Source organism: Echinops telfairi, unplaced genomic scaffold, assembly GCF_000313985.2.
Source record: "Echinops telfairi isolate 266 unplaced genomic scaffold, ASM31398v2 ScPeMD7_18;HRSCAF=68, whole genome shotgun sequence".
In the NCBI taxonomy this organism is placed as follows: domain Eukaryota; kingdom Metazoa; phylum Chordata; class Mammalia; order Afrosoricida; family Tenrecidae; genus Echinops; species Echinops telfairi.
In genome coordinates this window covers 47936445-47953468 of record NW_022103915.1, presented here as the reverse complement: position 1 = coordinate 47953468, position 17024 = coordinate 47936445, and the positions used below count along the sequence as shown (strand labels likewise).

The window sequence follows — 17024 nt, the reverse complement described above, 5'->3', positions numbered from 1 at the left end:
TCCCTTCATAAATGATCTTTTCTCAGGCTGTACACAATTTCTTTTGTGGTTTTGTGAGTTTGGTTTAAGCCATGTTTAGGCTTAAGTCACTATTGCTTGCAATAAGTTACTAATAATATTCCTTCTCATCTTGCCACACTTATTTCAGGTGTCTTATAACTGGTCTTTTCCCCACCTTTTTCTGTATCCCTCCAGCACAGCACATTCTTTATGTTGCCTGTTTCATTCTTCAGCATCATTAAATAAACTAGGGAAAGTGAAATTACACTTGTTGGGCCTTGCCAGCTATGCTGACCCATCCCCTTAGATCTACCAAGTTTTAGACTCTTCCTGCTGGGTTCTTGCCCAGCCTTCTCTCCTTTTCCTCCCCTCTCCCCCCACCTCCGCCGTTTTTCTAGAATTGGTAATGATGCCTCTGGGTGTTGTGAAAATTGAATGTTCAAACTATTAGTTAAAATGTTGGTGGGTCAAAACCCACCCAGAGGCACGTCGGAAGGCAGGCTTGGTGATTTGTTTGCAAAAGGCCATAGCTGTGACAACCCTGTGAAGCAGTTCTACTCTGCATACGTGAGCTCATCAGATTTCAGAAGTGACTCAGTGGCACCTGGGCTGCGGTCACCGTAAGGCTTGAAGGCAGCTAAAAACAAGAGAACGGAGACGGAGAGATTAAGGCAGTGTCCGCACCTTCCTACTGCCACGACCTTCTACTACAGCTCCTCACGTGGGGGTGACCCCCACCATAGCATTATGTTTGCTGCCACTTCATCACCGTCATTTTGCAGTTGTTATGAATCGGGTGACCCCTGTGAAGGGGTCGTTCGATTTCCAAAGGGGTCTCGGCCCACAGATTGAGAACTGCGGGATTAAGGGTTGTACGAGAGTTGGGAGGATTTGGGATGGAGTGTCACAGATGGGTGAGAAGGGGTAACTAATGAAGATGACTAACCAGGGGTTATACGTAGTATCTAGAATAGAGAATGAAGCTGCTGTTGTCCTTAATGACATCATTTCACCAAAAAGCCCAGTGTTTTGCTATAAATAAACCAAAGATTTGTACCTTCATATACAGTGCATAACTTTGGGAACCAAACAATGCAGGTTTAGTTACACTCTTAAAATGTCAATTTTTGTGACACCAGATTGTCATATGCTAAGAAACTATCCCAACCCACTCCTTAGAACTGTGTGCAAGTTACATGGACCTAAGCATCTGACAAAGGGTGTCATCTTTTGCTGACATGTGTTTTGACAATTTGGACACTTTCTGTGTTCTGGATTGTAGAGCTGCTAGCTAAGTAAGTTGATAGCTCAGCGGAAACAAATTATTTAAAAGAATAAAAACAGTGTAGTTCTCTCCAGTAAAATAGCAACAAGTCCATTCTGCACTAGAATTTTTGCCATTCCTCAGTCAATGACTGATCATTTTCTGATTAATTTCGGAAGAATAAGGTGAATTTCAGGCAAGTGATATGTGCCCCAACAACTTACATCATTAAAGAACATCTTTAAACATTTTTCCTTCTCTTTTATCTGACTCCTGTTACATTTCTATTGTCAGTATTGTTCACCTTGAGAATGAATGGATATGAAATCGTTGAATAAAATTTTTCAATTATAGAATGAGAGTATCTAACCTAGGTGGAAGTCATTAGGGATATAATTCTCAGTGAAATAGGAATGATCCCTAACTTTATAGAAATGACTGAGTGCTTACATCCTGATGCTCCTCTGACGATTACAGGCATGAACGTGACTCACACTAAGAATCGGTGTCACTCCTCTCCCTCTGCCCCATCGATGTGGTAACACTTCCATCATCAGGAGACAAGGCTAATTCTGTCTTTATCCACCTCTGTGGATTGCTGTAACAGCTGCCTTTCCCTTTAATCTAGCACACTTACTCTTGTCAAAGAACTTTTACAAACACATTACTGATGTAAATTCCTCTTTATCTCTCTCCAACTGCACATCTACCCACAGTATATGGTCAGAATCTGTAGCATGTTATTAAAAAGTCAGTTCCTAATCCCCAGCCTGTATTTGCAGCCTGTTGCATATGCTGTTTACCCTTCACTCGTGAGTTCATATATTGGCTTGTTTTATATTTCTGTACCCATGTTAGTAGACTCAGTGCCAAAAGATGAAAGCATATGTCTTCTTCATTCTAACTCACAGTGCTTCTGCACGGCTTCTGACTCATAACTAGCTGTAGCTCTTTGAAGAAATAGTACCTGACATCAGTAAATTCAAAATCTGTGTGATGGATGGGTAGCTTGATAAACAAACACTACCTAGGCAATACTCACTTTTTCCTCCTGGAACCCTCGCAATGACTGTATTGAATTATTCTTGGGCTGAATTAATTAAGCCATCTGGATTCAAGCATTAAGTAACAGCCCCACCAACTCTATAGTGATGATTAACTCTATGAATTGCTGAATTTTGTGTCATACTAGAATTTTCACTTAAATTTTGCTAACATGAATACAACTGAAAATACTCTTAAGATTATATATCATTCTGAATTTATAAACTAAAAGAAAATATACATACTAAAAGATTGTACTCCCTTTCTCTTTATCTGTTCTTGCTTTTAAAAAGTTATATATTGTAATCAAGTATATATTTATTTAGTTTGACTATATTCATAGCTATTAAAATTCTTAGAGATAGATGATTTTAAAGGGCCAATTACCATGCCTTTGGACAGGAAACACAGTATTTGTTACTTAGAATTGAAAAAGACAGAAATCGGCAGGTGGGGGAGGAGGGGAAAAAATGAGGAGCTGATCCAAAGGGTTCAAAGCATTTTCAAATGCTTTGAAAATGATGATGGCAGCATATGTACAAATATGTCTGACACAGTGGATGATTGTATGAGTTGTGATAAGAGATGTAAAAGTCCACAATAAAAAAAAAAATCTAAATTCTTTTTACTATAAAATAATACTAGTTTGAAATTAAATTTTGATAAGTTAAATAGAAGAAACATAGCATTTAAAAACAGTATTAGTGAACCAGTAAAATTTTCCCCAAGTGCTAGATTATAGTTTATCAGAAAAGGAAATATTTTATTACATAGTTTATGTGACTAAGCCTGAGACCATGGCAACATAAGATGAAATAATTCAGGTTATATGATTAGTAAAAAGTAACAGTTTAAACAGATATATTTAGAAATGTGTGTATGGGAAATTTTTTTATAAGTTTTTCCATGTGAACTAAATTATATATCCATTTTCCTTCCAAAAGAAATGATTGTCATTGCTGTATTTTCAGGGTTTGCGAGATCAATTTCCAAGGTCATGTAGGAAAGGCACATGAGAAAAGCATGAGGTTTGAGAAAGGGAGGGGTGGGGATCATATTTGAATTTTAAAAACATTGTTATATCTAAACAAAAACCTTTGTCCACTGTGACTTTGTAACCACTAGTTTATAGTCATTCAAAAATAGCAACAACTTAACTGTATACATGCAAATTGTTTCTATATAATAAAAACATTTGCTATTTTCCTCTAATCATATATTTATATGGACCCAATGATACTTTGTTGAGGGTTTTTTTGTGGGGGGGCGGGAGTTGTATTTTTTTTTAATTCCAAATAATGGTGAAAACGAATTTTCACACCTCATTGCTTATTGCTGTGTCTTTTCCTTTTAGCTAGTTTGAATCCCACAGGGATATCTAAGGTAGATTTACAGTGATAAATGTGAAGTATAGAGATTGTATATCGTCACAGTAACATCAAATCAACTGGATTAAAATTATGTCACTTGAAATTTGGCACTGTAGATTTTTTTCATTTTATTAAAATGATATCTCTATATCTGTACACAAAAATAGAATTGGATATCTTCCTGTTCTTTGTATAATACATTTATATATTTATCTTTGCAGCCTGAGGAAGAACTTGATCCTGAAGAGAGGGACAACTTCCTCCAACAGCTTTATAAGTTTATGGAAGACAGAGGTATTTCCATTAGTAATTATTTAAAATTAGTCATCAGTTTAATAGTTTTAAATTCTAGTCCTAGGCATTGTTTTTTGATTTTGGGGTTTGTTTGTTTTTTTGTATCATGGGCTATGGCTATGGATTTCAAATAAAGCCTAAGGATAAGTTATAGCTGACAATAGTTAAATTTTTGGAAGCAAAACAAGCTATCTTGATACGTATAGTGGAAAGTCATCTAGCCTGAATCTGGTCTCCACACATTCAACTTAATATCAGATCAGACCCTCTCCAATCAGGATAGGGTTAACAGAATTAGAAGAAATGGACTGATTTAAAACTAGTGGTTCTAGGCAGCTTGGCCTCCTGTATCCTCCATGAGTGTCAGAGTAACCCTGTTCTCTAGGGTTTTCAGGGCCTGAGGGTTTGGCTATGCATCAGGAGGCCTTTCTTTAGAGATACCTAGGATGGTTTTTAGCTTCTAGCCTTTTCATCAGCACATGATAGATAACTCTAATTAATGAAATTTTGGGAATTAGAAGTTGCTAGCTATGTTTTCAAGTTAGTATTTTTCTTTTTCTTTTTTTTTTAAATTTATTTTTCATTTAAGTAAACATTTTCTTTCTGTTCTCTGATATTAAAAAGGTACCCCAATCAACAAACCACCTGTGTTGGGCTACAAAGATCTCAATCTCTTCAAACTCTTCAGATTAGTTTATCATCAGGGTGGATGTGACAATGTAAGTATAGTATTGTTCTTTGAAATATGTACTTGTCTGATGCAAAGGTAAATCATATAATGTTGTATTTCATATGTGCTTTAGAGAATAAGCACATTTTTAAATAGACGTAGACTAATTCTGTAAATAATTATTTCCCTTTGTAAATGTTAATAAATAAAAATTTATTTTCCAGATTGATAGTGGTGCTGTATGGAAGCAAATTTATATGGACCTTGGCATTCCTATTTTGAATTCAGCTGCTTCCTACAATGTAAAAACTGCTTATAGAAAGTAAGTGGTGTAGTTTATTCCTCAAAGAATACCTATTTGTAAGAAATGTTTTTATTTACTTTTTATTAAACTAAAATACATTAATTATGGAAGATTGAAGTTAGAAAAGGTATATAATTCTGGCTGGACCAGAGCATGTACCTGGGTAGAGATAAGAGCTGGAAACACAGCCAGGAGGCAAAGGGCATTTATAGAGTTCTAAATAAAGGCATGTACATATGTAAATATATTTATATATGAGGATTGGGAAATAGATTTCTGTGCATATATTTATAGGTCTAGTATTAAGGTAGCTGATGGAGATTGGGCCTCCACTCAAGTACTCCCTCAATGCAAGAATACTTTGTTCTATTAAACTGGCATTCCATGATGCTCACCTTCCCGACACGATCGCTGAAGACAAAGCGGGTGCATAAGCAAATGTGGTGAAGAAAGCTGATGGAGCCCAGCTATCAAAAGATATAGTGTCTGGAGTCGTAAAGCTTGAAGGTAAACAAGCAGCCATCTAGCTGAGAAGCAACAAAGCCCACATCGAAGAAGCACACCAGCTTGTGTGATTATGAAGTGCCGAAGGGATCAGTTATCAGGCATCACAGAACAAAAAATTCTATCATTGGGTGCTCACATCCTCAATAAAATCGCTGAAGACAAATGGGTGCATACGCAAATGTGGGGAAGAAAGCTGATGGTGCCCAGCTATCAAAAAATACAGTGTCTGGTGTCTTAAAGGCTTGAAGGTAAACAAGCAACCATCTAGCTCAGAAGCAACAAAGCCCACATGGAAGAAGCACATCAGCCTGTGTGATCACGAGGTGTCGAAGGGATCAGGTATGAGGTATCAAAGAACAAAAAATCTTATCATTGTGAATGAGGGGGAGTGCAGAGTGGAGACCCAAAGCCCATCTGTAGGCAACTGATGGGCCTTACAGAAGGGTTGCGGGGAGGAGATGAGCCAGTCAGGGTGCAGTGTAACAATGATGAAACATACAACTTTCCTCTAGTTCCTAAATGCTTCTTCCCCACCCAGTGTCATGATCCCAATTCTACCTTACAAATCTGGCTAGACCAGAGCATATACACTGGTACAGATAGGAACTGGAAACACAGGGAATCCGGGACGGATGATCCCTTTAAGACCAGTGGTGAGAGTGGCGATATCGGGAGGGTGGGGTAGAGAGGGGGAACCAATAACAAGGACCTACATATAACCTCCTCCCTGGGGTGAGGGGCAACAGAAAAGTGGGTGAAGGGAGACGTCGGACAGGCCAAGATATGACAAAATAATTTATAAATTATCAAGGGTTCATGAGGGAGGGGCGAGTGGGGAGGGAGGGGGAAAAATGTGGCAGTGATGCCAGGGGCTTATGTGGAGAGCAAATGTTTTGAGAATGATGAGGGTAATGAATGTACAAATGTGCTTTATACAATTGAAGTATGTATGGATTGTGATAAGAGTTGTGTGAGCCCCTAATAAAATGATTTTTTAAAAAAAAGCTGGAAACACAGGGAAGCCAGGACAGATAACCCCCTCAGGACCAATAATGAGAGTAGTGATACCAGGAGGCGAAGAGGAAGGTGGGGGGAGAAACCGGGAACCCATCACAACTACATATATACCAGGAGGCGAAGAGGAAGGTGGGGGGAGAAACCGGGAACCCATCACAACTACATATAACCCCCTCTCTTGGGGATGGACACAGAAAAGTGGGTGAACGGAAACGTTGGACAGTGTAAGACATGAAAACATAATAATAATAAATTATCAAGGGTTCGTGAGGGAGGACGGGAAAAAATGAGCTGATACCAAGGACTCAAGTGGAAAGAAACTGTTTTGAAAATTATGATGGCAACAAATGTGCTTGACGCAGTGGATATATGTATGTATTGTTGATGAGTTGTGTGAGCCCCTAATAAAATGATTTTTAAAAAAAGAAGAAAGAAAAGGTGTATAAAGAGTTTTAAGTTAATAGATCCCTGTTGTAGAGCAGTTCCTGGGTGCCAACACTTTCTTGACTGCTAACTGAAGATTTGCATTTTGAGCCCACCCAGGGGTGCCTTGAAAGGCCTTGGTGATCTGCTTCCAAAAGTCACAGTCTTGAAAACCAAAGGGACAGTTTTACAAGGGGGGACCCCCCAAAACTGGAAAAAAGCTCCACTGTGCGTAGCATTCTTAGTATGTATTTTGAGCAACTTGCTCGGACTTAGTGCGCCCAGTGGCATCACCTTGCAAGGTTCTCTCTGATCACCAGTATTTTTTTCGTAAAAGCAGTTTTACGCACACCTCGTTTTTTGTGATGACCGATTCAAGAGAACAGCATTACTGGAAAAATGCAAGTGTTATGACTGGTTTTTTCATTTAAAATAAGGTGAAATGTCGATTGATGACAAATCTTGTTCTGGAGGTCCATCAACTTCTGAATAGATGAAAATGTCAACTAGTAGTGCATTTGGAGTTTATTCCACAGGTTAGATGGCTAAGCTTTCTATTTAGAGGTTCTGAAAATGTTGCATAACAGTATGCGACAAAAAAGGCCTGATTTGTGGCAGACAGGGACTGCTTTTGCCACCACCACAGCACACCTGCTCATAAAGCCATCTCAGTGGACCAGTTTGGCAAAAAAAACTGCATGTCTCTCTTTCCCCACACACCTGACTCACCTGACCTCGCTCCAGGTGACTTCTTTTTGTTTCGATGAATGAAGAGGGACAGGGAAGGACAGCAATTTGATGATGAAGAAGAGGTGAAGAAAAAAAGGAGGTGCTGTCATCCAAACCAATGTGTTTGAAAAATGTTTTCAAGAATCACAGATTTGAAAAATGTATTAAGTGTAAAGGAGAGCACTTTAAAGGTGATAAGGTTATTTAGTAAAAAAATTTAAATATCAGGGCAAGATATGACAAAATAATAATTTATAAATTATCAAGGGCTCATGAGGGATGGGGGAGCGGGGAGGGAGGGGAAAAATGAGGACCTAATACCAGGGGCTTGGGTGGAGAGGAAATGTTTTGAGAATGATGAGGGCAATGAATGTACAAATGTGCTTTACACAGTTGATGTATGTATGGATTGTGATGAGAGTTGTGTGAGCCCCTAATAAAATGATTAAAAATAATAATAATAAAAATTTAAATACAGGCTTTGAAACACAAATTTTGTTTTTTGGGGGTACCCCCTTGTATTCTTAAAATAATTCAGTACATCAAGTTTTCTCTCACATTGTCTGGATTTCCTTTTCAAAATTGGGTGCATACAATGTTTACGGTGTTAAATTATGATACACATTTATAAAGCTTTAAATCAAAACTACGAAAAACTGTTCAGTTATCACAAGTTCATATTTCTCTGGAAGGCATTTCATTATTTGATCAGCATGTCTGATTATAATCCTGCCTGAAACCCCAAGGAATCAGTAGCACAATTAAAGTACTTTTTATGTTACTTGAGTTTTTCTTTTAAAAAATAAATGTGTGTTTAATAATGTTCTTATTAACTTCAAAGACTTAAGATTTTTTTAACATCAAATATTGGTTGTTTAGGTATCTCTATGGTTTTGAGGAGTACTGCCGCTCTGCAAATATTCAGTTCAGAACTATTCACCACCATGAACCAAAAGTAAAAGAGGAAAAAAAAGACTTAGAAGAATCAATGGAAGAGGTGCTAAAAGAAGATCAAGAAATGCCTTTAGTAGAAGTGAAGAGCGAACCTGAGGAAAATATTGATTCAAATAGTGAAAGTGAAAGAGAAGAAATAGAATTAAAATCTCCAAGGGTAAGCAGTGAATACTAATTTTATCTGATTTATTTAAATATTATTTGATTTTAAAAGTCATTATAGACATATTCCTATATATACAAAATGTTCACAGAGAACCCTCATGCACTCATCATATAGAATTCTAGCTCATGTTTCCAAATAAATGAGGACATTTTCATAAGTATATTTATTGCAACATTATTGTATTACTAAGAAATGAGAGAAAATCTTGGGGAAGGTAAATTTATGCTACCCTTATACTATGGCATACTCTATAGATGTTTTACATAAGATGTGGATTTTTATGTAATATGAAAATAAGTCCACAAAAACCTGTTGAGTGACTAGGAAATATTTAGAATAATATGTCTAAAAATGGAATTTCTGTGTAAAAAGTATACAGAGATAGATTCTGATAGATAATTGTTGCTCTTATTTATATACCCCAAAACATCCAAAGGGCACTAGCTGTGTGCCAGGCACTTAATTAGACCTAAGGTATAACTGTGCATAAGACAAAATACTCAACATCCTAGAACTTAAATTCTAGTGTTTCTGAAAAACAATAAAATATAAAACAATGACTGTGTCCCTTTTTCCCTTCTGCCTTTGAAGTATAAAATGCACATACTCAAGAACTGGAAAGAATAGTTATTATATGTATATTTTCATGTACATATATCATTTTTAAAAACTTGGTATTTTCAAAGTTGGAATTGTGCCAGTTTGTGCAGAATTTTGTATAGTGAGGTTTATATAGAAGTGTTTATTTAGAATTCATCTAGTAAAGTGACTGACCAATTTTGTGGCCATGCTGCAGCATGACAGAAACTGTTAGAGGTAGAACAAGTTAATGCTGGTCCAGTGCGCTTCCAGAAACTTGTTCAGTTTTATACTATGGGCAGTTGTATGCTCTGCTATATGGTTGCTGAAGAACCCTGGTGGTGCATTGTTACTAATTGGGCTGTGATCTGTAGGGTCAGCAGTTTGAAACCACCAGCCGCTCCAAGAGAGAAAATGGGGCTTTTTGCTCCTGCAAATGGTTCCAGCCTCAGAAACTCACAGGGTCAATTCTGCCCTGTTGGATAGGATCGCTAGGAGTCAGTATTGACTCGATGGGAGTGGGTTAATAGGGTTGCTGTTAATCCAAATGGACTGGATGTCAGTGAGTTTACGTCTGGGTATAGCTAAAGATCATAGTATAGTAGCCCTAGATAGAATTAGTTAATTTACATGGATCATTCTCATTCTTTAGCAAGGAGACAGGTGTATGCCTGAGTTGATTGGTTTTCAGGGTCCCATCTCAAGCCAAAGAGAAGATTTATTGTTGTTGAACTTTTAAGAAAAAAGATTTCTCTTTTATCCTCTTTGTAGTGATAACTATTTTAAAGCTTTTATTCCTTCTAGGGACGAAGGAGAATTGTTCGAGATGCAAATTGTATTACAAAAGAAAGTGAAGAGGAGAAACCAGAAGACAAATTACAAGATAATGACACAGAAAGTAAGGATGTAGATGATGACTATGAAACTGCAGAGAAAAACGAAAACGAGCTACTCTTGGGGAGAAGAAATGCACCAAAACCCAAAGAGAAGAAAGTGAAAAGGCAGGAGGACTCTGACAAAGATTCAGAGGAAGAGGAAGAGAAAAGCCAAGAGAGGTACATTATCTTGTTTGTTCTCCAGAAGTACCCGTCGGGGTGCAGCAGTGCTGTGTTCCTGCTTAGAGATTCAGGTGTGAGGGAACGTTTCTTATTGGGACTTCCATTCCTCTTGTCTAATGAAGGTGAGACACATTGTGAAGATGATGTGTATCGCCTTTCGGAATTGGAGAATATACTGGTCGCACCATTTTAATAGCACTTGTGCCCTAAACAGTGGCCTCACAGAAGGCTGCGCCACCCAGTCAAAAGAAAGGTCCTGCAGTTGACAGCAGGGAAGGGAGCTGGAGAAAAATGGAGGAAGTGGACAAGAGGAAACAGCGACAGCAAAAATTCCATTTTAAAAAAGGTACAATGTGGGAAAGCTAACAAACACATGGGTGCACAGTACTAGAAGATATGTATGTGTGTTAGCTTTATTTAGGTCAGTTTTCTTTTTTCAAGTTACTGTATTTGGATAAGTGGCATGCACCCCTGATTCTTTGGAAAGTGAAGTCTTGCCCCACATCACACCAATCAAGTTCAGCTTTTAGATGTCCATCCTGTTTGCTGTTGAGTGAAAACTGTATTTTTCCCTCATGTCTTAAACGTGCATGGTCTAAATTGACTTAAAAATGATGAATGATTAGGCAGTCCAGCTAGATCAAGCGATTGTCAAATCATGCTGTAAGTCTTGCCAAATGCATTTACTGATTTTTTTTATATACTACCAAATGAATTTCAAATTGGCTACAACATAACCTAGTTACTTGTCATAAAACTCTCCTCCTTAGTTTTTATTATTATGTGATGCTAGATACTCTGGAAATTTGAGTTTTTAGCACAATTTAGGGAAAGTGGTTTCTTGCAACCAACTAGCGATACCTATCTGAAAATTAGCTGTGGAAAAATATTTGGAAAAATAGAATAATTGAGAAAGGTAATGTCACAATTCCATATAAATAGGTGTATTGAGTTATAAAAATTCGATTTGGATTTAGTGAATAAAGAAGGTTCTGTAGTGAAATTTAATTAGGATTAGGAAAAATGGGAAGAAATAATGTGGGTATAAAATTTTAAATATAGGTAGTTACTGACTTAACGACAGCTTTGTTGGGATAACTCCATCTTAATCAGTTCTGATGGAAGTGTAGTACTTGATTATTTCTTTTTGTTTTAATATTGCTGCTTTGGTTTGTCTTTGGGGAGTAGCACGAAAATGATAACAGCAATTTATGTTCTGCAACATTATATGCTGTACATAATACTAATGATAAGTACAAATAAAGCACAAACTAGGGTCTTAAGTTTGGTACTTCTAACTCAGGTATGTCTAAGTTGGAGACAATGACAATGAATTTGTGCAATTGTCAACAATACCAAAAAATTCATAGTTTGAAATGTTAAAATTCACCATTAAATATGAATATATACATATTTTTCAATGTCTTTCTAATTATAAAAAGCATAACAGGTATAGAGAATGTTTAATAGACAAGTATAAAAAATAATTCTAACATTTAAATAAAACTTGAATATACTGACAACAAATATAGCCTGTATCCTCTTTCTGTAGAATCATGGAAATGGGGAGACTGTTTTATCTGTAGAAATTTCTACTTAAAGTAGTTTCTTTCATAGTTTTTGAAATTACTTTATCAAGATTATTAAGGAAAGTATCCTTGGAGAGAAAATATTCATACCACCAATGGCCTGTCAGCTACTGCTTCATGCAGAATTTCCTAGTGGACATGAAAACAGTGCCCTATATTTGTTATAGAATACAATATCCCTTAAGCTTTTTTACAGCGTGGATACTAGAATGACCTGTGATGTAAATCTAGTCTGCTTTCTGCAGGGTTAACACAGAATGGTTTACTGTAAAAACATTTTAAATGTCGTTGGACCTCCCTGTGTTACTGCCCTTTATACTTGACTATCAATGCAAAGGAAAGCTGCTGGGAGATGAGTGAAAACAAATAGAAACCAATACAAGATAAGTAAAGCTTTGTTGTCCCGGGGCTGGCTGTTCCACAAGTGTAGCAAGTGACCTCCTATTCAAATACTTACAATTACTCTGTGCAGTCGGAAGCCCACAAAATATAAATTAGTTGAAAGAGATGTTTACTAATGTAGATAGCCCTTGTTCACTGTTTTGCCCACATATACAAAAAAAGAAAAAAGAAAGAAAGAAAGAAAGAAAGAAAGAAAAGAGCCATTCTAAATGGAACAGTAGATAGTGTAGTTGCAGGAAGTTATAAAAATAGTTTTAGATCAATTTTTAATAAGGTGGCACTGGAGTATGAATCCTAAAGATTTTTTCACCTAATCTTCTGATTTTGTTGTATCAGAATTGATTTATTTCACTGTCTCTTCATTAATTGTGGCTACTGATTGGCCTTAGGAAATACGGATTTTTGGTACAGTGCACCTTTACACAATTAAAGAATCCCTAATAGGTAGCTCATAAAGTCTTCTCCTTCTCCTCCTTCTTCTCCTCCTCCACTGACGTGCTACTAAGGTAATGCTAAGTCTATGGATATTCTACAAGTTGGGTTCTTTTAGCTCAAGTTACTTTGTTTCCACTAAGTCACTAGTAGCATTATCACTGTTATAACTTACTGCAGGGGAGAAACTGAAAGCAAATGTGATTCTGAAGGAGAGGAGGATGAGGAGGGCTCGGAGCCCTGCCTAACAGGAACCAAAGTGAAAGTAAAATATGGACGAGGGAAAACCCAGAAAATTTATGAAGCCAGTATTAAAAGCACTGAAATTGATGATGGAGAAGTTTTATACTTGGTACATTACTATGGTTGGAATGTCAGGTAAGCAAGAAAATATTTTTTTTCTTTTCTAAGCATGATTATTGGGGGCTCGTACAACTCTTACCACCATCCATCTATCCAGCCAGCCAGCCAGCCAGCACATTTGTTGCTATCATCAGAAAATGCTTTCTTTTAAAACTCCCTTCAGTGAGGAGAGCCATCAATGGAAAGTTGATGGAGGACTAAAGCAGAGGGAAGGTACACATTTTGAAAGTGCACCTACATTTTGCATTTTCCAAATCTACATTTCCACTCTTTCATTATCTGTCGGTGTTTCCAGCCAGGAACACAGCAGTAGATGAACAAGTTGAATTTATTGATCATTTGCAATGAGGGAGAACACATACTTTGTGGGACTCAGTGGCGGCGCCCCAGAGAGAGGGTGTTGGCCCCTCAGTGAATGCTCAGGGTGCCGCCAACAGGAGGAGCACAGTCTCAGGGTCTGCAGCAGCTCCTCATCCTGCATTTCTATTAGTACTGCTTAGCTTGTCAGAAATAAAGCCTGTGCCACTCCTCTTATAAGCCAAGCTTTTTTTTAATATTAAAAAAATGTATCTGTTTCTTAGGACTAAGGAAGTGGAGCTTTGGTCTAGGTTGGGTGCTGAAGGGAAGCAAGTGCCGACTAGATCAAGGCTGAGAATGAAGTCGGTAAAGCAGCAGCACTCACTCGTAGAAGTCAGGAAAGGAGGACGTTGGGTCATTTTCCTGGCTTGGACAGTGTTTGTGTTTTATTTTTCTGGCTTAGGCAGGATGCGTCTGGTTCTTTGTCTTGCCCATCATGGTCACAGAGTGGCCTTGTGTGATGTTGACCCTCTGTGCAATGTGTAGCTTCCAGACGACGCCACAGCCTGGCTGTGAGGGGCAGATGAGCTCCTAGCAACACGAGGCCCCGCTGATAGTGCCTGTCAGCTGCTTCAGCATGTTAGGGCCTGCTTTTCTCTTCCTCCTGTAGGAAGTCTTTGTGGTTGTTATCTCTGGTTGCCCCTACTTACTTGGAACCAGACTGTAAATCAGGAACTATTTACTAGATGTGTTCTCTATTAAACCTCAACTCCTTAATCTCTAGATTGGAGAAAATAATTGCAGTGCCTTATCTTAACACATTAGGGGCATAGAACAGTGTCTGCCTTGGAGAAATTACTCAATAAATGTTGGCTGTTTTATTTGGTGGGGCTAAAGAAGGATATAGGTTTATTGAGTAGCAGACAAAACGGTTAGAATTGTGTTTCTCTTCACACTGCGGCTGGACTCTGAGAGCAGGGCTGCATGTGCCCACTTGGAGTCACGGTCTTGGCCGTCGTGGCACGCCCGAGCCTTTTCTTCCTCGCTGTTCAGTCAGCCCATCAGTAGCGTGTGTTTATGTTCCTCCTCCTTTCCAGACTTTCTCTTTCCTCTCTTCCTTTCTTATCTTTTTATGTTTGACTTATAACTCTTTTCCGTAGTTTTTTATTATATGCACAAGTTGTTCCCAACTGGTTATCTTATTAATTAGTTACTCAATTGGCTATTCATGTGGTTAGTGATTTCTTGATGTCCTTTCATCCCCCTAAAAGCTGGTTTAATTCTCCTCTGTTAATTAAAATAGAACCTTTATGGTCTCTAGAAAATCTAGTCTGATTCTAAAACAGGGGAGCATTTTCAGTTAACGAGGAGAATCCTGGCCTCTAGTGGAGAATCTCTGGGACCACACTTAATTGGCTGTGTTAGTGCTAGCACAGTGGTTCTCACCCTTCCTGACGCCGAAGTGCTTTCATACGGTTTCTCAGGTGGTGGTAACCCCCAACCATAAAACTAGTTCCGTTGCCACTTCATAACTGTAATTTTGCTACTGTTATGAATCATAATGTAAATACCTGATATGCAGGATGTATTTACATTATTACAAATTGAACATGATTAAACATAATTAAAGCATAGTGATTAATCACGAAACAATATGTAATTATATATTGTGAAATATTTATGTGTTTTCTGATGGTCTTAGGAGACCCCAGTGAAAGGGTTATTCGACCCCCAAAGGGGTTGCTACCCACAGGTTGAGAACTGCTGTGCTGGAAGTACTTAGGTGTGGATTGGGCCAGTGTGCTCTGGAACAAGTATATTGGAGGTCTGGCCTGTGCTTCTGAGTCATGAGATTTTGGAATTGGCAGAGTTACTTACTCTTGTGGGCTGTTGGCTCATACATCCTGATGGAAGTGTTAGGTGCTCCCAAGTCATTCTGGCTATCCTTCCAAGACTGATTTTTTGCTCTCTGGCAGCCCACAGTACTTTCAGTATTATTATATGAGAGTGCTTCAAGAAGTTTGTGGGAAAATCCCATTATATTTTAATTCCATTTTGACACCTCTTTGCATTACACTTAGACCAAATATGATTTTATCCTATCAATATATATTCTTATATACTTATGTAATGTAAGAGCTATTATTAAGTGCCTGAAAGTTTAATTTCTTATTTGCCATTGACTAGTAAATTGAACTATCTTAATATATAAAAGTATTTTTTACAGAAGTATGGAAAATGATGGGTTAAAGCTTTATACTTGAGCTAAACAAAATAAACTTAGATAAAGGAAATAAAATAGCTCTTAAAAATGTAGTCTCATAATTCAGAATAAGTTTGATAGAAACATAAAAGGCTAGGGAGAGTTAGGAGGAAAAGAGTTGGAAAGGACTTGATAAAATAATGTGGATGAACCAATCGTATTGCACGTTTGTGTTTACCTTAGTAAGGAGCCCTGGTGAAGTAGTGGTTACGTGCTGGAGTGCAGTCCTCATGGTTGGCAGCTGGGAATCGCCAGCAACTCCACAGGAGAAAGGCTGGGCTTTTCTAGTCCAGTAAACGGCTACAGTGAAGGAAACCCACAGAGGGTCCATTGACTTGGTGGCAGTGAGCGTTGGACCTTACTAGTGATTAGGAGACATGATTAACACGACAGCAGTTAAAAACCGTGACCATCACCTTTGCATTCCTCAGTCACTAGCCTGCAACCCAGTGCAGGATCAGTTTATTTAATTAAGCTTACATCTGAAGGAAGTGTGGAAACACAATGTGGTTTAAATAGTCTTGAATCCATTTATGGCTTGCTTACTCAGTGCAGAATAAGCCTGTTTGATTAGTACATTCTCTTGCCTTGTCCCATGAGTGTAGTAGGAATACAACGTCTTTACTACACTGGTTGACACATAGTGCCAGCAAGCCAACTACTGTTTTTCCCATCTCTGCCAACGATAGTCACAAATTTCTTAATCTATATCAGGGTGTTTTATTGTGAAAGCTTTATATGTATTATATATTCTTTATTTTAAGGTATGATGAATGGGTGAAGGCTGACAGGATAATCTGGCCTTTGGACAAAGGTGGACCAAAGAAAAAACAGAAGAAAAAAGCTAAAGTAAGTTTATAGAGTCATATCCTGGGTTCAGAAATTGTCAAGTTGAATTGTGTTTTTATAGACCCATTTCTTTGGTGTAATACTCATCTTGATTCTGTTCATTGATAGCCTCTGTTATTACTATTGAGGACCTTAAGAAGTAAAAAGTGGAAGCACAGTACCACATTATGGACAGCAAGGAGAGGGGTGAAGGAGTAGGGACAGTGACAAACAAGGGCTGCGCGCCGTGGCCAGAGAAGGTGGACCGAGCCTCCTCCATTCACAGACCTCTAAGAAGTTTCAGCTGTAGGGAAAAAAGAAGTCTCAACTTGTCTGGATTTTTCAAAATAGCAAATCTCATTTTGAATTTAGATGCTAATATTTTAAGTTCTAAAACATCTTACTGCTTAGTTGTAAATTTACCCACTCTTGAATTTTCAGCCTTTGCCATGTAGATTAACCTGATATTTT

At 37.9% G+C, this 17024-nt stretch overlaps 1 protein-coding gene across 1 annotated transcript in view; it reads left to right on the top strand.

The window, feature by feature from the left end:
- Positions 1-17024, top strand: part of ARID4A (AT-rich interaction domain 4A) — a 75824-nt gene that overhangs the window by 44687 nt on the left and 14113 nt on the right. Inside the window, exons 10-17 of the mRNA XM_004698985.2 lie at positions 1619-1625; positions 3900-3972; positions 4597-4691; positions 4867-4964; positions 8502-8733; positions 10126-10376; positions 12983-13180; positions 16490-16574. Coding sequence (XP_004699042.1) covers positions 1619-1625; positions 3900-3972; positions 4597-4691; positions 4867-4964; positions 8502-8733; positions 10126-10376; positions 12983-13180; positions 16490-16574 — 1039 coding nt within the window. The remainder of the gene's footprint in view (positions 1-1618; positions 1626-3899; positions 3973-4596; positions 4692-4866; positions 4965-8501; positions 8734-10125; positions 10377-12982; positions 13181-16489; positions 16575-17024) is intronic.